General features: G+C 39.1%; 2 protein-coding genes across 2 annotated transcripts in view; both read right to left on the reverse strand.

Moving 5' to 3' along the window:
• Positions 1-1614: 1614 nt before the first annotated feature.
• Positions 1615-15204, reverse strand: LOC122552447. The gene is made up of 5 exons (XM_043695178.1): positions 14054-15204; positions 13274-13310; positions 8446-8575; positions 5826-5918; positions 1615-3942 (listed from the first exon to the last, which is right to left on the reverse strand). The coding sequence occupies exons 1-5, from the start codon at positions 15128-15130 to the stop codon at positions 3801-3803; spliced, it is 1479 nt and encodes a 492-aa protein (XP_043551113.1). The 5' UTR covers positions 15131-15204; the 3' UTR covers positions 1615-3800.
• LOC122552360 overlaps positions 15132-20427 on the reverse strand; it is a 50725-nt gene continuing 45429 nt past the window's right edge. Inside the window, exons 5-7 of the mRNA XM_043695110.1 lie at positions 19093-19191; positions 15261-16642; positions 15132-15174 (exon numbers count right to left, since the gene is read on the reverse strand). Coding sequence (XP_043551045.1) covers positions 15132-15174; positions 15261-16642; positions 19093-19191 — 1524 coding nt within the window. The remainder of the gene's footprint in view (positions 15175-15260; positions 16643-19092; positions 19192-20427) is intronic.

Below are 20427 nucleotides of genomic sequence, written 5' to 3' on the forward strand. Positions count from 1 at the left end.
AGAGATTGGGTGATTGGGTTGGGATATCTGGTCGGCGTGGATGGATTGGACCGAAGGGTCTGTTTCCGTGCTGTACACCTCTATGACTCTATCTGAAACAGAAATCACTCATCTGGTCTGGCAGCATCTGTGCTGAGAAAGCAGAGTTAATATTTCGAGTCAGGTGAGTTCTGATGAAGAGTCACCAGACTCAAAACATTAACTTTACTTTATCCCCACAGATGCTGCCAGATCTGCTGTCATTTGACAGCAATGTCTGTTTTTATAACATATGACTTCTGCCTACCCCACCGTAAACTACTGTGTTGGTCGATTAGGCAAAGTCTAGTCTGCCAGAGTGGGTTCATATGCAGCCAGGACACCCCACTTGAATTTCCATTATGCATTGGCTATGAATGAGGTTTGACTGCAGCAAAACATACTCTATCAATCACTGCAGTGTCAGTGTGGTTAAAACCACTTTGTAGACTTTCAGAGTTAATCCTCCATATGCCAAGATTAGGTGTAAAAAAACAAAGAGACATAAAGTCTTTCACAGAAAGAATTTAACAATCCCCTTCTCAGATGGATACAGTGATGTGACAGAAGTGACACATAGTAAAGTTATAGCTGATGCTGTGAAATTCAACAAAGGGTGCCACTAAGTCCAGGGCTTGATTGATATTTATCTCACTTCATGTTTGCTTTTAGACCTTCACCAATAGAAGGGCCATAATAAATGTTCCCACTGCCACAACAGTCTCTCTTGTGGACTTTCAGCTTGACTGCTGCAGGATGTCAATTGCTGTGTTTAGCTTTTGCTTTCCCCCACCTTCCCATTTAAGTAAATTGCTCCATTTAGAATTTATAGCTGGCCAGGATAATTCTGGAATCCCAATGAATTAAAGAATGATCTCCAGGACACTGACGTGAGCATCACGGGATCAGGAAGGAGGGAGAATCACAGGGGCATTAAAAATTGTATTTTATTTCATGTCTTTCAAATATTTTTTTTCACTTCTTACAAAGCTATTGGAGAAAGGAAATAAACTGTCTTGAGGTTCTGATTATTGTAACAGAATAATTTTACTCCTTCCAACTGTAAAGAGAGTACAGCTGCAGACAAACATGTTAAGCCACCGATGATGAGAGTGAGGGGATGGAAGACATGTAATGAAACATCTCTGTATAATACCAATTAAAGTTCATCTAGTTTATTTTTTAATTGGGGTATCCTATTAATAAGCAGGAAGGTTAAAGGGGGATCCAAGAAAATAAATCTGAGAATCATCATGACATTTTACGAGCAGTGAAAACCACGGAACTTTAGTGAAGAGTCATGGATGCGTTAACTCTGCAGATATGGAATTACTACTAAATTTCATTTTGTGTTCTTTTCCCAGAATGTTTACTGGGAGCAAGAATTCCTCTGGTCTGTCTGTGCCTAAATTAATCAGAAACAGTAAATAGATGAATTTTTATAAACAGTAAATGCTTCTGACTCAATAACCATGTGCTGCAAGAACAATAACCTTGTTCAAGTATGATTGAGGAAACTTTATTTCATGTATAGTTTACAAACACTTGAACATAGTGCAACAACAACGATATTTGTTAATATGTGAACTGGTGGCACACTTACTGACAGAACAGTCATTCATGCAGGAGCATAGTCCAGCATACATCATTTAACTAACAAACCCTGATTGTTCTTTTAATCCTGAGGGGATAATTTTCTCCAGGCATTGGATTTACTGACTTAAAGAAAAATACTGACTAGAGGATATCGTTCCACACTTGCTTATCTTGCAGATAACCATCTCACAGTATCCTTGGCTATGTGCTGATGTAAATCAGCTTGCTGAAGGTGACCTTTTAGCTTCTGCTGCTCTTCCTGTATTTCTCTACCCCCTTCCTATCTAATAGCTGAACCAAAGACAACAAGCTTTGCTCTTATGGTAGTTTAAAGGTATTCTTCAAAACAGAAACAGAGCATAAAAAGATAAAGGTAGTTGCTTAGACTGGTAATAGATGGGAAGTGACATTCCATAGGACTGAAAAGGAAGCATTTTTATTTATCACTTACTTGAGCACTTGCAACTGAAAGTGCATTTCAAAATTTGCAGATGATGCCAACCTTGGTGGTGGGAGGGTGCCACAGAGGTGGGTTATTGCAAATACAGAGGAGGATTGCAACAAAGTACTGGAAGCTATTGTTAATAAACTACTCACAACTGGCATTTAATTTTCATATGAACTGCATTTAGTCAAGTGCAAGGTCATGTAATCCTGTGGAACAAAAAAGCCCACATACCTTCGAAATAACATTTCTACGGATTAGAGAAGGGAGAGATTTGAGGGTGGAGATACATGAATAATTATAAGTAGTGATACACGTTGATAAGGCTATCTTTAGGGAATCTAATTTAATAGAGTCATAGAACAAAAACATCAGGATTCATTTCTAGAAGGCAAGAGTTGAAAGACAGAGAAATTCTGATCTTGATATTGAACAAAAAGATATAGGGGCACTGGTGAAGGTGCAAAAAAGGTTACTACCAGAACTGAAAGATCACACCTATCAGGGAAGGATGAACAGCTACTTTGACTAGGAAATAGGAGGCACAAGGTGTGACCTGGTAAAAGTTTCCCTGTTAAAGTTGTTTGCCTTCATGTCAATCAGTTTACGAGATCCTTATTCTCATTTTGCAAGGCAAATTTCATTTAAGTATTCTTGAGCCAGATCTAACAGTGGGCCTTATGAACCCATCATTTTGGAGCAGACTCTGCTGCTTCTTGTCCTCCCTCTCACTGGCTCGCAGCCTCTGTCACTCCCTGACCTTCTGGATTCCTGTTGTTGCTGCTCTTCCTGGCTCTCACTGTATATGGCAAGCAAGGGTTCAGGAGGGCAAAGTGGTAAGGACAGGCAGGGAGCAGGAGAGTTGGAAAGGGGAAAGGTTGGTGACAGGAAAGGAGCAGCAGAGTCCATGACCAGAGGATCTACAACAATTGCAAAGGTCAGGGAGTGGCAGGGCTCACAAGAGACTCTGCAGCATCAGGAGGGTCAGGGTAAGGGACAGAGGGTGAGAGCTCAGAGGGTAGGCAGAAATAAGAAGAGCCAGGGACTCTGATGTACTGCAAGCAGAAGCCTCGAGAGCAGGGTCAGAGGTAAATGGAACTGAGTAGAAAGCTACCATTTTTATTTTACGTTTTAGATGTCTTTTAGGTTAGCAGACATTTTAGTTACCAATACATGGAATTTAACAAAGTATTTCAACTCACAGGGCATAAAGGTTTGATATTCTATCTTTCTGATGAGAAAACTCCCATGGAACTTAACTACTGCTTTTACACTGATTTTAATGGGAACACCTGATTCACTTAACACTGCTTTTGTTTAAAGGCGCACGTTTCAAAAGCACAACAACTTTAAGTGAGGATTTACTGTATTTAAGAAAATGAAACTGGCCAATAGACTATGCAAAGAGATGTTCCCACTTGCAGGCACGACCAAAAAGGGAAAACAATCATTAACAAATCCGATTAGAAATTCAGGAGAAAGTGTCACTCAGAGGGTGGTAAACCTTGCTAGGGCAAGTAGGCGAGGCAGCTGCATTTGAGGAGAAGATAGATAAGTACACGAGGGAGAAAAGAATAAAAAGGATACGCTGATGGAGTTATGGTAAGAAAGAGAGGTTTGTGTACAGCATAAAAATGGACATGGGCCTGTTAGGCTGAATAGCCTATTTCTGAGTCGTAAATATTTTGTAATTCTATGTAAATCATGAACCTTTTTATCAGGTTGCAAGCTGTAATTCGTCTCATGGATCTTTCCTCTTCATCGAATATGTTACATTTGTTATTCCTTTGGAGACATGTGGGTGTCTGCTGACCGGTCTCACTCTCCTGTTTTTGTGTCGTCTCATGCTCTCCAGTTCTCGACGAGTGATCATAATGACACGACTAAGAAGATCATCAAACGGAGACAATTATGACATTATGCATGAACATGTATGCTATAGATTAACATAATCAGTGTTTCATTATGCCAGTTTGACTTAATTTGCAGAGTTCTCATCTCAGTCAGACAACTGCAGCTCAAATCCCATTATAGGGTCAGTGTAGATAAAATTGATACTTCAGTGCAGTAAGGAAGGAGTACTGCACTGCCAGCAGGGATTTGTGAACTAAGGATCAAGAACTGCTCATAAAGGGTGTAGTCCTCTCAGCGATCAAACACTTCACAAAAGCTGTCAGCTGGCCATCTCATTGCTCTTATTGTTCATGGAATGTTTGCTTTTTAAGAAGTCTCTGCACTTTCACATAATTTACTGTATGCTAAAATGTTTGTTCTTTGCTCAAACTTGCTATCTGAATCCTAAACTTCAGCTATTTCTCCACCTTGATGTGAAAAGGGGACAGACCTGAGAACAATAAATTAATTGGCTGTACACGAAACAGCAGAGCTTATTCTGCTTGGACAGAAAATATGGCCACAAATTCTATACCTCCTGCTCATGACTGAAACAGGAAGCCAAGGCTGCTGATGAAGGAGCAGCTTTCTGAGAGCTAGTACTTCCAAATAAACCTGTTGGACTATAACTTGGTCTTGTGTGATTTTTAACTTTGTCCATCCCAGTCCAACACCGGCACTTCCACATCGATGTTATCATTGTCAGTCTGTACTGAAGTTGTGTATCTATTGTTGCAGTCTCTCAGTTACTGCCCCATTCACCATTCCCCCTTCTCCGCCCACCTCACTATTTCGCTTGCTGTTCCTTGCTAACTTTGGTGTATGAATGGTGCAAGGCCTAGTTCCTGCAGTTAAACCTTGTAATTCTTCCTCACAGTACTGGCTAAAAGCTGTTTAGCTGAATTTTTTTCTTATCATTCATGGGTGTGAGCTTTGCAGCATTTATTGCTCCTCCTAACTTGCCCCTTGAGAAGGTGGGCAGGAGCTGTCTTCCTGAACCGCTGCAGTCCGTATGCTGTCGGTAGACCCAATATGCCCTTAGGGAGACAATCCCAGGATTTTGACCCAGTGACACTGAAAGAATGCAAGATAGTTTTGAGGCAAGATGGTGAGTGGCTTGGAGGAGAACTTGCAGGTGGTGGTGTTCCCATGTATCTGCTGCCCTTAACCTTCTTGATGGTAGTGGTTTAAAGTTTGGTAGGTGCTGTTTAAGAAGCCTTGATGATTTGTTGCAGTGATTTCATTTGATTTGATTGATTATTGTCACATTTACCTAGGTACAGTGAAAAGTTTGTTCTGTGTGCAGTACAGGCTGATCAAACTGTACAAAGTGCATAAGTGCATCTTGTAGATGGTATGATCTACTGTTACAGAGCATTGGTGATGGTTTTCCTGGCATTTTCTGAGCCTATGAACCTGGTACATCAATTGGCCATATCTTATTTGAGTCCGCTCTAGGATATCTACCAGTATAGATATTGAGTTTAACGATGTCTCTCTTTAATGGAATCTCTTGGTTCACACTCATCACTACTTAGCTGCTTTGGGACTGAATACCCAAATATTCCCTGTAGCATTGACCTTCTGTGAAATGATTATGATGACGACAAACAGGTCTCTAATGACTCACATTCTAGTGCAAATGATGTGTCTGAACATAACTTGTCAATCACATGTGAGGTAGTCAGCAGCAATCACTGCATTAAATGTCACAACTCAACAGATCCACACAGTAATCAATGATTCAGATCAAAATAACTAATCTAATGTTAGCACTTATATTGTTGCTTTTCCTTTAGTGTTTATAAAATGCCAAAAATGCAGGAAATCATAACAGCGCACAAATGATTCGGGGTTTCTGAAGATGACTTACTTGATCTTCGAAAGCTCATTAATGAGTCCACAGACAACATGTGTAGCATCTTCTTCTTCCACAGAAGGCGTAAAGGCTTGCCAATCAGATTCACTGTAAACATATCAAGGTCAAATACACTTAGGGTATATCATTATGGAAGCAGTCAAACAGCTAGCACAAAACCATACCTAAGAAGAATTCTCAAGGCTACATGTTCAACACAGACTGTCTATTTCCTATCTGAACGTCATCTGTGGATCCAGATTTTAACCAGGATCAGTTCAAGAATCATCTAAGATTGAAGCCAAAGATATGATTCTGGGTTTTTAAGACCCATAGACTAACCCCTTACCCCCCTCACTTGTTTAGATGTTAAGTATTATTAAAACAGGGCATAACTTTAAATTCTCTAAAAATCCAGAGTTTGAGATCGTTTGAGGTTTATACAAGAATGGGAAATAACGGGTTCTCTTCAATAAGTGTCTTGTATCTGTAATTTGGCAGCTTTCTACCTCTAACCCCAATATCATCACTAAGCACTCACAGTTAAGGCAGGTCACAGTAAATGCAGGCTCAAACTAAAATCAAAAAGCTGTGCTTTTCCACGATGACATTTCTCCTGTTTCCACATCCACCAGCTGTCCAGTTGTATCCATTGATAAGCTTGTCAGTTTAGTACCAGATTGATTCCTGTGATAGCAGAATTAGTCACAGAGTCATAGAGTCCTCCAGCATAGAGACTTGCCCTAAATGATCCATGCTGACCAAAATGTCCACAGACGCTAACACCGCTTCCCTGCACCTGGCCTTCTAAACCTTTCCTATCTATGTATTTGTTTAAATGCCTTTTAAATGTTGTTAACGTACCCGCCTGAATAACTTCTGCTGGCAGCTCATTCCACATGCTGGGTAAAAAAATAAAGTTGCCCCTCAGTTTCCCTTTTCTTCATTCCCCTCTAACCTTAAACTGATGCCCTCTAGTCCCCGATTCGGATTTCCCTGGGAAAATGACCGAGTGCACTCTCCCCCATCCATGTCTGCCATGATCTTGTACACTTCTATATGATTCCCCCTCGGTCTACTATGCTCTAAAGAGAAAAGTCCTTGCTTGTCCAACCTCTCCCTATAACTCAGACCCTCCCTCGAATCCTGGCAACATCCTTGTAAATTTTTTCTGCACTTTTTCCAGTTTAATAATATCCTTCCTACAGGAAGGTGACCAAAACTGAACACAATACTCCAAGTGCGGCCTCACCACCGTCCTGTACAATTGTAACATAGCTTCCCAACTTCTATACTCAATGCCCTGACTGATGAAGGTCAGTGTGCCAAAAGCCTTCTTCACAGCCCTGTCTACCTGTGACTCCATTTTCAGAGAACCATGCACCTGAACTCCAAGGTCTCTCAGTTCTACTACATTCCATAAGATCCTTCACCAAGAAACTCCTATCTTGATTTGACTTTCCAAAGTGCAAGACTTCACCCTTATGTATATTAAACTCCATTTGCCATTTCTCAGTCCACTTTCCCAGCTGATCATGCTGCTTCTGCAATCTCTGATAACCTTTCTCACTGTCCACAATATTTTAGTGTCATCTGCAAACTTAGTAATCATGCCTTGTACATTCTCATCCAAATCATTGATATAGATAACAAACAGCAATGGGCCCAGCACCGACATAAGACATTCGATGAGTTGCAGGCCACTAGTCCGACAAGCATCCTTCCACTATTACCCTCTGGTTCCTACCATCTAGCCAATTGTGTATCCAGTTTGCCAGCTTCCCTTGGATTCCATGCGATCTAACCTACCAGAACAACCAACCATTTGAAATCTTATCAAAGACCTTACTGAAATCTGTTACAGACTACGTCCTGCCCTCATCAACCTTCCTGCTCACTTCATCAAAGAACTCTAACAAATTTGTGAGGCATGACTTCCCAAGCACAAAGCCGTGCTAAGTGCTCCTGATCAAACCCTGTCTTTTCAAATGCATGTAAATGTATCAAATGAAGAGGGAATTGATTGTCTAGCCTTGTATTCTCTGGTCTTTAGAAGAATGAGAACAGATCTCATTGAACTGTACAGGGGTGGACAGACTGCATGTAGGAATGATGTGCATGGTTGTTTTGGAGGGAGAGATGGATCTTGAACAAGCCGGCATGATCTCAGGATACTGGGCCAGTCATTTAACTGAGACAAGGAGAAATGTCTTCACTCAGAGGATGGGGATCTTGTAGAATTCTCCATCACAAAAGGCGGTGAAGACCAAGTTACTGAGTATTTATAAGAAATAAATAAATATATTTCTAAACATTAAAGACATCAAGGGACATAGGGAGAGCACGGGAGTATGAAGTTGAGATAGAAGATCAGCCACGATCATACTGAATAGAAGTGTAGGCTCGATGGGTTGAATGGCCTTATTTTCTGTATTTCTGTTTCTACCAACTAATGTAGATTAAGGCACGGATTGAGTAAGAATTAACATCAACTAGAAATTGTTTTGAAAACACCTCAAACTCATTGGACAATAGATCCTTTCTTTCCAAATTAAAGATGAGCGCTTTTCATCAGGATCTAATGTCCAATATTACATTTAACTATTAAAAAAGATGGTTAGTATTTAACTGGTACCTTAAGTGCAGATCTTCCAGCTCAGACAAATTAGCATTATCTTCTTGAGGACCAGCAAATTGTGAAAGATCCATCAGTGCCCTGCTTTCTAATGTTAGTTTAATGAGTGGTAATTTGTAATCTTGAACATCTGCAAGAAAGGGACAACCAGTTCTTTGGTTTAAATCATTGATTACAATAGTGCTCCACCAATTTACAATTTTATAGATCACAATGACTCGAAGTCTTTGCTAATTTTGTTTCATTAGCAACTATCACAGAATGCAGTCAGAAACAACTATATAATTCTGAGGATGTTTTAATATAGGTGAGTGGTACAAAGTTCTGCCAATTCAGTGACCTTCTTAACATTTATTTTTGGAAGGATCCTTATGAGTCCAGAAAATCTCAAGTCTGATGATTGTCTTTCCTTTCATTCAGTCATGCAGCACGGAAACAGACCATTCAATTCAACCAGTCCATGCCAAACATAATACTAAACTAAACCAGTTCCACTTGCTTGCTCCTTGCCCATGTCCCTCCAAACCTTTCCTATTCATGTATCTATCCAAATGTCTTGTAAACATTGTAATTGTACCTGCACCTACCATTTCCTGAGGAAATTTATTCCAAACGTGAACCTCCCCGTGTAAAGAAAAAGCTTATGTCTTTTTTACATCTTTCTCCTCTCACCTTAAAAATGTGTCCCCCTAGACTTGAAATTCCCCATCTTAGGGAAAACACAACTACCCATCAACTCTATTTATACCTTTCATTATTTTATAACGTTCTATCAGGTCATCTCTCAACCTCCTATACTCCACAGAAAAATGTTCCAGTCTATCAAGCCTTTCTTTATAACTCATACCTTCCATACCTGGCAACATCCTAGTAAATCTTTTCTCAACCCCCTCCAGCTTGATAATATTCTTTCTATAACTGGGCAACCAGAACTGGATACTGTATTCCAGAAGAAGTCTCACCAATGTCCTGTACAACCTCAACATAACATCCCAACTCCTATACTCAAAGGACTGAGCAATGAAGGCAAGTGTGCCAAACGTCTTTTTAATCACTATATATGGTGCAAACTTTAACAAATTATGTACCTGCGCCCCGAGGTCCCTCTGTTCTACAACATTACCCGTGGCCCTACCATTAATTGCATAAGCCCTACTCTTGGTTGTAATACCGAAGTGCAATACCTCGCATTTATCCAGACTGAACGCCATCTGCCATTTTTCGGCCCATTGACCTATTTGATCAAAGTCCCTTTGTAATCTTAGATTACCTTCATCACTGTCTATTATGCCACCAATTTTGGTGTCATTCGCAAACTTACTAACCATGCCTTCTACATTCCTATCCAAACCATTTATATAAATGACAAACAAAAAAGGACCCCCGAACCAATGTCTGTGGAACACCGCTGATCACAGGCCTCCAGTCCGAAAAGCAACCTTCTACTATTACTCTCTGTCTCATGCTGTCAAGCCAATTATGTATCCAATTGGCAAGCTCACCCTGCATCCCATGCGACTTAACTTTCCTAATTAGTCTGCCACGTGGAACCTTGTCAAAGGCTTTATTAAAGTCCAAATAAGCAACATCTGTTGCTCTGCCATCAACAATGTTTCTGATGACTTTCTCAAAAAAACTCAGTCAAGTTTGAGAGACATGATTTTCCTTGCAAAGCCATGTTGACTATCCCTTATTAATTTTTACCTCCTTCCTACTTTCTATCAGACCTACAGAATTTATAATACAGAAGGAGGCCATTCTTCCCATCATGTCTGTACCAACTCCTGAAAGAGATACCCAGCTAATCCTGTTTGTTTTGCTCTACCTCCATAGCCCTCTAAATTTATCGCTTGCAAACATTAATCCAGCTCTTTTTGAAATCTCTTATGGAATCTATCTCCACCACTCTCCCAGGCAGCGCATTCCTAATTCCCAAAACTTTGAGTGAAGAAATTTTTCCGCATTTCATTCCTAGTGCTCTTGTTGATAATCTTGAATTTTTGACCTCTAGTTATTGACATTCCAAGTAGTGGAAAAAGAATATCCATCTTTACCCGATCAAAATTGTTCATAACTTTTTTACTCCTCAGTAAGGTCATCTCTTAATTTTCTCTGCTCAAGGATAATAAGCCCAATCTCTTTAATCAAATACCTCACAATTCATTACTCTCCCTAGCTTAGTATCATCTGCAAATTTAGAGATTTTGATGTCAATATCCATCTCTAAATCATTTATACAACTCAGAAAAAAGCACAGGTCACAACATCGATCTCTCACTTTCAACTTGTCTCCAATCTGAGAGATGCCCATCTATACTTACCCTCTGTTTCTTATCTTTCAGCCAAGTTCTAATCCATGCTGCTGAGGTCACATCAATCCCAAATACTTCTAATTTGCTAACCAGCATGCCATAACAAATGCTTTCTGAAAGTCCAAATATACAATATCCATAGCACTTCCCCGTGTCAGGCTTCATATTTTAATCTCAAACTTACAGCACTCTCAGAATCATAGAGATGTACAGCATGGAAACAGACCCTTCGGTCCAACCTGTCCATGCCGACCTGTGTAGGGCAGAAGAAGCAATACCAAGTAGGGGTTTCCTGTCACTATGGTGTGAGGATCGCCCTTTTCCAGCACCTTCCAGGTCAGCACTATTACAGGAGTCCTTCTTTTCTCAAGTGTTGGCTAAATATTATTCATCAAAACCTTCAAAGTCATTTTAGAAACCAAATCACAATCACTGGTCAGTAAATTGTATGGCAGGCAAATGAATACAGCAGAGACTGCGTGCTTACTGGATGTCAAAATTCCCAAACATAGTTACTTAGTTGAGGTAGTCCGCTCTCAGCATTCTCTTCTTTATAAAATCTGCAGGTAATTAAGATCTATATCGCCCAATCAATTCCTTGATTAATTTTGATCTTTCTCCGTTTCAGCTTTGTTGATGCCCTGATTATGACCCTTGGATTTTAAAATAGGTTTTCAATATTAAAATCTGTTTTCCTTGCTTCAATATGATAGTTATATAAAATACTACAGCTACCTTCCTACTCAGGCTTCTGTCTATACCGTTATATATTGCGAAAGGCCCAGAGTGAAGTCTTATTAAGTTACTTTGTCGCACCCCCCCCCCCCCCCACCTTTGTAAGGAAGCACATAAATTATGGTCACATTTCCCTCGAACAGGATAGCTGAGATTACAAATTCATTGAAATACCAGAAAAATAATAATAAATAATTCTTGAGCATTGCTTTTCAATCTTGCATTGATCAGGTCAATTCGCACCAATTCCAAATCAAGGGGAAAACCAACACTTACACTTTAAAGGAGGAGAGTTCAAATAAGTAAAAGCCTGACTGTTAGTTGACAATCATCTTTAACTGGTGCATTCTCTTTGATAACACCTCGACTGATTAGAGTCCATTTGCCAACTAATTGGCATAGTCATTTCATGTGGTATAAATGTTGGTTTTCCATTTAGGCTGGTATTCTAGGAATCATCCTGATCAAAGCAAGATGAAAAAGTTTGACAAATGCAATACCTTTTTAGCAATACACATATTCTATATGACTAAATAATTCTTGATAAATTGATATTTTAAAATTGTATTTTTGATCAAATTATGACTGCATATATTCTGTCAAAAAAACAATAAGTATCACTATGGTAAGACATATATTTGATTCACAAAGCTTCACGATCTTCACAGCAGACAGGAAAAAGAGCCCATGATTGAGTTGAAGTCTCGGATGAACTTATGCTAAAATCCTCCTTGTGTTAATCGTGTCACAATACATCTGCCTAAACCTCTACGGTGTAATCTCTTTGAATATCTTTCTTAGTTTTGTTGGCAGATGCCAGTTACATGCATATTTGTTAAATAACATCCAAAATTTATAGACCAACACAGGGATGATGCTCCACTCTATGGAAACAAGCTCCAAGAATAACCCATGGAAGGAAGTGTTCCCTCTTCTTTAATTGTTGACCATGATGTGGAGGTGCTGATGTTGGACTGGGCTGGACAAAGTCAAAAAGTACACGACACCAGGTTTAGTCCAACAGGTTTATTTGAAATCACAAGCCTTCAGACCGATGTTCCTTTGTCAGGTGCAGTGTATGCCCTCTGTCACTGCACCTGACGAGGGACCGTCGCTCCGAAAGTGTTTTTTTAAGTTAACACTTCAACAGGTTGCACAACAGTGAGTGGAATTTGTGCCTAAAATTCTTTACAGCAAATCCTCAATCTTGACAACACTGTCAGAGTAAAAATCCAACTAGTATTGAAATGCTTCCAGGTTAGAGGAAAAAAAGATAGAAAGTCAGGAAAAAACTCTTAAACATCTCCAACAACAAATTCCAATTGATCACTGACAGAAGCCTTGAAACCGATTGGCTGATTCCCAAAGTGCAAGCAGTGCAAAGGGATTGATTTATTAAGTAGAAAATAAACAAATTAGCTTAAAAGCTATTTGCTAAAGAAGTTGTAGTATGTTGTACCAACTACTACACGATTTCTTCCTGCAATCCTGTTCCTGATCTGTGGCTCACTCCTGTGGAGCAGCTCAGGACCTAACCATTGAAAAGAGAATGTAAAATGAAGGCAGTTGGTCACTCTGGGCTAACCTCACAAACTTTTGAGAAGCCTCCAACCTTGTGTGTTCTTTCAAGAATGATGGAATATTCCAAAGAGGAAAGATAAAAAGAAAGTAAAGTAACTAAAAAAGACAAATAAATAAAACAATACTACTTCATTTAAAAAAGGTATATAATAGTCTTTCTGCCTTGTCTGCGTTATTGAATACATTTTATGTTTAATTACCTGGTTGTACCTTGTCAGGACTGTGTTTGGTTAGTACCTAAAACAAGAGATCCAAAAGTTAAGAGAAATTTCAAAAAAACATGATAGGGTTATTATGTTTATTGATCACTGTTAATACTTGGCAGTACATGCTGACAATAACTATTTTGTAACAATGTCTGGGGTAGATAAATTAATGGAAGACAGGTAAAACAGTCTCTTTTATTCAGGATGTTCCAATGACTAAAAGCTTCATTCAGTAAAGCAAATGAGAACAAGGCATGAGCAACAAATTATACTAGGATAGTTTAAAAGTAAACACAACAATCATTTGTCACAAAAAGGCCCTACAAACAGTAATGAAACACACAAAAAATTTATTTTACATATATGATGTTGATTGGGACAGAATTTTGTTCAGGATAACGCACATCGCTTGAAATCTTTGATTTCCACCGAATCACCAATAAGATACCTCGGTCTAAACACACAACTGAGCGGTACTTTTTATAGTACATTACTATATTTCCCTACTTACACAATAATCAGCCTAGATTATATGTTGAAGTGGACTTTGCATCTACAACCTTTTGATTCAGAGGCAACAGCAACACCAGTGACTCTTGGCACAGAAAACAGATCCTAAAAATATAATCAGATTACATTCTGCTACAAAATTTTGCAGCTGAGATCGAAATATCATTGTTAAAAGTAGACGTTAGTAACTTTTAGGCTGTTTCTTCAGTTGAGTGTCTGCACTGTTTTAGTGCTTTTAACCCTTATTAATAAAGACATTCTTACCTCGCTTTTTGCACAAGGGAATGTGTTTTGTTCACTTTTGGCTGCTAGCTCTGCACCGAGGGGTGTTGGCAGACTCTTATCACTTTCCTGCTCCATACCGGAGAAGCCCACATCCACCAGAGACAATCTGCCATCTTTGCTTTCATTATTGCCATTTTTCCCTTGACATTTTTGAAGTTTGTCATAACGGTCAGTCCCGGTGTCAACATCATTACCTCCAGAAAAAGAATCTGCCATTTCATTATGTGAAGGAGGAAATATCATTGAAAGATATCCGTGCTCCTTTGTGAAATCTTCAGGGGACTGATGTGGTGAAAAGGCTTTTGGAATGGCTGCTAGATTTGGACCAGCTTTGGCTAATATGTTCACATCTCTGGACACAACATCGCAACTCAATTCCATATCCAACTTTTCCACAGAGAAATTTGAATCATCAAGACTATCAGTTTCATTTGAACTTTCTTTCGCTGCAATATGACTTTTTAAAAGCTGAGCCGATTGTTCTATAACTGACTCCCAATTACTACTGACATTTAAACCTCCACATACTATGCCTGGAGATATACTCCTTTCACATTTACTTCCTTCAATCTCTTTCTTTATTTTATCCTGCTGATGCCTTTCAATACAGTCTTCGATGCTCGTGCCTGGTAAACTTACAGAAGCGTCTTCTTTCATTCTTTCTGTGCCAGCCTTGTGTTCAATCTCTCTTCTACCTAAATCTTCTGAGATTTTTCTGTCAGAGTTAGTATGTAAATTGTTTTCAATTTGGAGGTCCAAGTTATCCATTGATAAAAAAATTATGGATTTTAGTTCATCAGCAATGACCAATTTACTGCCTAAATCTTTGCTGTCTTTCGTAGCTTTTCCTTCACAATTACAATCAAAAAGCATTTGACGTTCACTGCCTTCAGTGGCAAGAATACTTTTGGTCTTGATTGACTGGATAGTTTCATAAGAAGGACTGAGGTTTGTAATAGGTAGTGTTTTTTCTGTGACTTCCAGCTCCTGTGATACAGTGACATTACCTTGCAGGCCAGGTTGGGGTTCTGTAGCACAGCTGTTCACATTAATCATTTTAAAAACCCCAATGCTCTCGGAAACAACAACTGGCTTGTTCGCTGAAAGCAGATTAGTTTGTGAGTCTTTGAATACAGTGTCAAGTAACACAGTTTCTGAAAACCCTGACTGCCTGGATCCAACACACCGTTCTTCCAGCCCAGCAGCACTCTGGGCAGTTGAATCAGCTGTTATCAGGCTGTTGCTGTAACTATTATTTAATTTCTCTTGGTCCAGCTGCTTTGTCTCCTCACCAGGATTATTACAATTCACAGAATTGCACTGCTCCATATTAATATCATGACTATGAAAACTTTTACAAACATTCTGGGTAATTTTCTGACTTTCAGTCTCCGTTTTGTCTTGGTGCACAGGTAGAATCTTAATGTCCGCTGTTTTATCTTGCATAAATCTTTGACTGGGCTGCAGCTGAGGTTTAACTTGATGGTCATCTGAGTCTTTGTGGAGGATTGTGCTGATGGTCACTTTGGTGCCAGAACTACAAGGCCCATTTATGTCAGACCAGTCATCATCTATGTTTTGCTGGACAGCATTTCCCATTGCAATGCTTAATCTGGTCACAGAGCCTAGCGGCTCTTGCAATTCCTCATTTACATTTTTATATCTATCTATCACATCAGTTTGTGAATTAAAGGTATTCTCCAACTGAATTACAACATTAGTGTCAAATGACTGGTGGAGTGAATTGGAAGACAAGGCGTCAGTGGACGGTAAACAAGTGGCACCTTTCAGATCATTCTGTGCTGGTGTACTTGCAATCAAGTTCATTTGGACAGCCAACTCTTGTCTGTTAGCTTCACTTCCATTTAGCATTTCACAGACCACCGGAAGATTACGAGTCCTTTCTTCATAACCAGAGTTCTTTAACGTCTCAGATACAAGAACACATCCTTCCTCATTCTCAGAGACCTCCTTATCGATTGCTATAGTGCACTCCCTTTTCACATCCTGGCAAAGGGTCAATTCGTTGTGGCTGACTGGCACAACATCAGTTTTTTTCTGGTAAAGGCAATGGTGCAGAAGTTCATCAGACAAACATGTACCTGAGTTCTGTGGTTTAGAGTCTGACTGAGTTGGCAGCGATTCATAAGGTGTGCTGTGAGCTATTGGGATCGGAGTGCTGCACAACACATCCATTTCAACCGGATGGTGGTTCAGTTTGTTCTTTTTATTCTTTTCTTCATGAGTGTAAGGATTTTGTTGGTCTGAGTGACAGGCCAATTCCTTCGTCTCATGATCTACAAACTGTGTCCCTATCTGAGTGTCTGAGAGCAAAACATCACCATTGCTCCTCTGTTTCACACAATCATCATCTGTCTCAGTATCCTGCTGCTCTTTCCCTGGCCCTTTTGGGTTTAATTGGCTTGATATTATGGTACAGGCGGTCTGCTCTGGTGGTTGCTGCGATATCTGCATTTGGTGTTTGGCAGCAGGCAGGTAAAATCCTGAACTTCCAAGATCCATGTTCTGGGGACTATTGTCGACATCCACTTTACTGTCGTTTAAGCTCTTAAGTAAGAAAAAGCAAAAGAAGTTAAATCAGAACTTGTGTAAGTCTGATTAAATGTCGTTATTATATATCATAGCTATTAGAATGATTTTTGATGTGTATCATCGAATTTCTACAGTACAAGTGAGAGATCAGTAAGGTTTAGTTTAAAATATGAAGAAGAAATGCAATGTACATTATATAAAAATATGCAACTTTCAAGGTTATTATCTTTGAAAAATACAGACTGGCAAGTTCCTTTCTTACCTGCAACTTTCAGGCAGGTCATTGCTACCACATACTGGTGTGCCAGTGGTTACTGGAAGACTCTATTGTAAGCCATGGTTTTTAAGCTGGGGGACGCACTAAAGCTTGGGGCAGCTTCCACCAACCCGCACTTGGGAAAGACTGCTGTTATAAGATGTGGGTGTACTGTACCTTTAAGAGAGTTAAAAGCTAGCAAACTACATGACAGCACCGAGTGTTCTGAATAAGGTAACAATATAACACTGGGTTGTAAGCTAGGGTTGCTGGTTACCTGGAGACAAAAACAGATTCAAATTAAACCAGTCAGTTTAAATTATACCCCAAAAAAAAAACAAAATTCCAATCAAGTTTGAATTTAGTATATTGATGATCTTAAAAGCCAATGGCAAAATCCGATGCTTTGGGGGTATAAGAACAGAGAAAATAGAACAGTTGACAGAAGAACTGCCAAGCCACCAGCATATAAAGACTGCCAGAAAAATAGCTCTTTTAAAGGTACCTTTATCAATCAGTAACTTGTGAAGCAGAATCTCCAAGAAGAAGAAAAGAAGACAGGAATACAGAGAAAAATCGAAAGCTGCCTAGTTTTGAGATAAGAAGTTTTGTTTTGTAAATCTTAATCGGGATTTTTATCGGACCAGTATTGTAGAGGGAAAAGTAAAAGATAGGTTAGAGGAATAGGTTGAGTTGTAAATAGTTGTTAGTTAACTATTCTCTGTTATACTTTAAGAAATAAAGTTGTTAATTTTTACTTTAAATAGTTCTTGGCTTTTTGAATTTTCAGAGATTACTGCATGGGATAAATCTTTTCTGTGTTGCTGGTTTAAATTAAGTGGGGGGGGGGGGTTTAACCCCTTGTCATAACATTGCCATCTAAGGTCTTTCTGCCAAAGTTAAATGGGGGTCCGTTCAGGTATTGTACACCTCCTTCCCCCTCACCTGGTTCTTCAAATATATTAAATACACTCTAGTAGAAGAAAGAAATGTCTTTAGCTCATTTGTTGGGTAGAGTCAAACTCCAGTTTTTGTTTGTTTTTTCTTATGCTACTGTATAGAACCAAACTGCTTTAGTGACTATAAATGTATAAAAAGATATTTTTTATGAATAAAGTATTTTTGAAATTAAAAAAAAATTCTCCCAGGATGAGTGAGGCAAGACTACCATCTTTCTGCTGAAGTTAAATGGGGCTCCATTATTGGACACGCCTGTTGCCTCAAATGCATGTAAATGTAGTCATGTTCAGGTAAGAAATGTCTTTGATGTTAAATCAAACTGCTTTAGTCGCCGTGTATGTATATAAAGATATTCTTATGAATAAAGTACATATTTGAAATTTTTAAAAAGTTGAGCACACTGCCTAGTATGTTGCCAACCTATGCAGACCACATAGACCAAGCTCAAGTTTCATCTCAATCAAGGCAATGGAAAGTTTCAATTTTCCACAGGTTAGAGGGAAAATCTTCCAATTACTGTCCTGTAACGCCTAGTGGGACACACATACAGATATGGAGACAAAGTTAAGCCCTGCCCATGATGCCTTCCACAGTCAGAGACTCATTAGGAATTGGAGAATGGAAGAAAAGCACTTTGCATCCTGATCCAAACAGAAACAACTGAGATGGATGATACATACACACTCTCTCTTTCTCTACATGGCAGTTATTTATAATACCTTAAAGCAAAATCAATTCTTTTTTTAGCAGCAACCAAAGGATGAGCATTATGGTGTGAATAAAACTGCATTGTTTATCGCTTCAGACTTGGAAGATTACAACTGTTCAGCACTTCCAGAGCATCTGGGGGTAGGGGCTTTATATAGACAGAGAAAATAAACGCCAAGCATTTTAAACACAGGACAAAAAAATGCTAAAGTCGTGAAATCCTACTGGACATTTAATAATAATAAAAACATGAAAGGTGGCGTTTTTACACCAAGAGTGCTTCACATGTGGAATGAACTTCCAGAGGAAGTGGTGAATGAGAGTACAATTACAACGTTTGTAAGATATTTGGATAAGTACATGATCAAGAAATGTTTGGAGGAATAAGGGCCAACACAGGCAGTTGGGATTAGTTTAATTTGGATTATAATCGGCATGGACTGGTTGGCCTGAAGGGTCTATTTCCATGCTCTATGAAATAAATTATAATAATTCAGTGATTACTGTATTGTAGCAACATGACATGACTGCAGCACATTACCTCTTTGGCTGTATTCTCCACATCAGGTTTCACAGAATTACTGCAGGAAAGTCGACTTTTTGGCTTTGCAAAGACAGGAACATATTTTCCCACCGAATTCTATCAAGTGCAAAACAAGGTGAAGTAAAACTAAAATTTGAGAAACTTTTTAAAACTGTTTTTGCATTATACATTTCTTATTGCAGATGCCTGCAACATAATTATTTAATCTATAAATGCATTTCTTGACTAAGATATTCACATCACTATGTACTAACTCATCATACGTAAACTGCTCTGAAATATATCTAGTAAACATGGAACAGTTTTTCTTCTGAATTACTTCCAGAATTTACAGAATCCAATTATTGCAACATCATCCCTTAAACTCCTGGTTCTAGCGGCCAGACATAACATGAACAATAAATCAGTACCCACATCACATACTAACAACTCAATCACATTCTGTACATGTGACATTTAAGTAAATTATTCTGAAGGTGGGTATTTTCCTAGCTTTGTGCTCAGGATAAGAAATTGAAAATAAAAGTGTTCTGAAAATGGATGGTCTTTGTTGTAACCTTTCTTTTGCTCCTTTTATGAATAGCGTACCTTTAAGGTGAGAAATATTATTGCTGGGGAATGCAACACTTCCATTTTAAATTTATAGTGAGTCTGTAATTAATTATGGAACATAAGGCGATGGAACAATAATTTTGCATTAGTCTTCACTACTGATGAGACAAATACCACAGAAATAGTTGTAAATCAGGAAATGGAAGGTAGTGATAAACTCAGGAAAATCACATTCATCGGAGAAGTGGTGCTGAGTGAATTACTGAAGTTGTGGACTGACAAGTGCCCAGGCCTTGATGGACTTCATTCGAGGGTCTTAAAATAATTGGCAAGTGACAGTTGAAGTGTTAGTTTTAATTTTCTCAAAATCCCATGATTCAGGGAACGTTCCTGTAAATTGAAAAAGTAGCAAACGTAACTATTTAAAAAGGAAACTTCAGGGCAATCAGAATGCTTGACACAGGGAAATAGCAGAAGCTATTATTAAGGGTTTCATAGCAGGACAACTAGAGAAATTCAAGATAATCAGGCAGAGTCAACATGGTTTTATGAAAGGGAAAAAATGAGGACTGCAGATGCTGGCGATCAGAGCTGAAAATGTGTTGCTGGAAAAGCGCAGCAGGTCAGGCAGCATCCAAGGAGCAGGAGAATCGACGTTTCGGGCATAAGCCCTTCTTCAGGAATGAGGAAAGTGTGTCCAGTTAAGATAAAAGGTAGGGAGGAGGGACTTGGAGGAGGGGCATTGGAAATGCGATAGGTGGAAGGAGGTCAAGGTGAGGC

This window comes from Chiloscyllium plagiosum, chromosome 8, assembly GCF_004010195.1.
Source record: "Chiloscyllium plagiosum isolate BGI_BamShark_2017 chromosome 8, ASM401019v2, whole genome shotgun sequence".
NCBI classification, from domain to species: Eukaryota; Metazoa; Chordata; class Chondrichthyes; order Orectolobiformes; family Hemiscylliidae; genus Chiloscyllium; species Chiloscyllium plagiosum.

Bases quoted from the DNA above. Each gene is read 5' to 3' on its own strand.
- LOC122552447 (XM_043695178.1), bottom strand. From the start codon at position 15,130: ATGATTAATGTGAACAGCTGTGCTACAGAACCCCAACCTGGCCTGCAA. The intron at 5,919-8,445 runs GTACCAGTTAAA...ATATGTTTACAG, and splicing joins CTGGAAGATCTGCACTTAAG to TGAATCTGATTGGCAAGCCT. The intron at 3,943-5,825 runs GTAAGTCATCTT...TGATCTTCTTAG, and splicing joins AATGAGCTTTCGAAGATCAA to TCGTGTCATTATGATCACTC.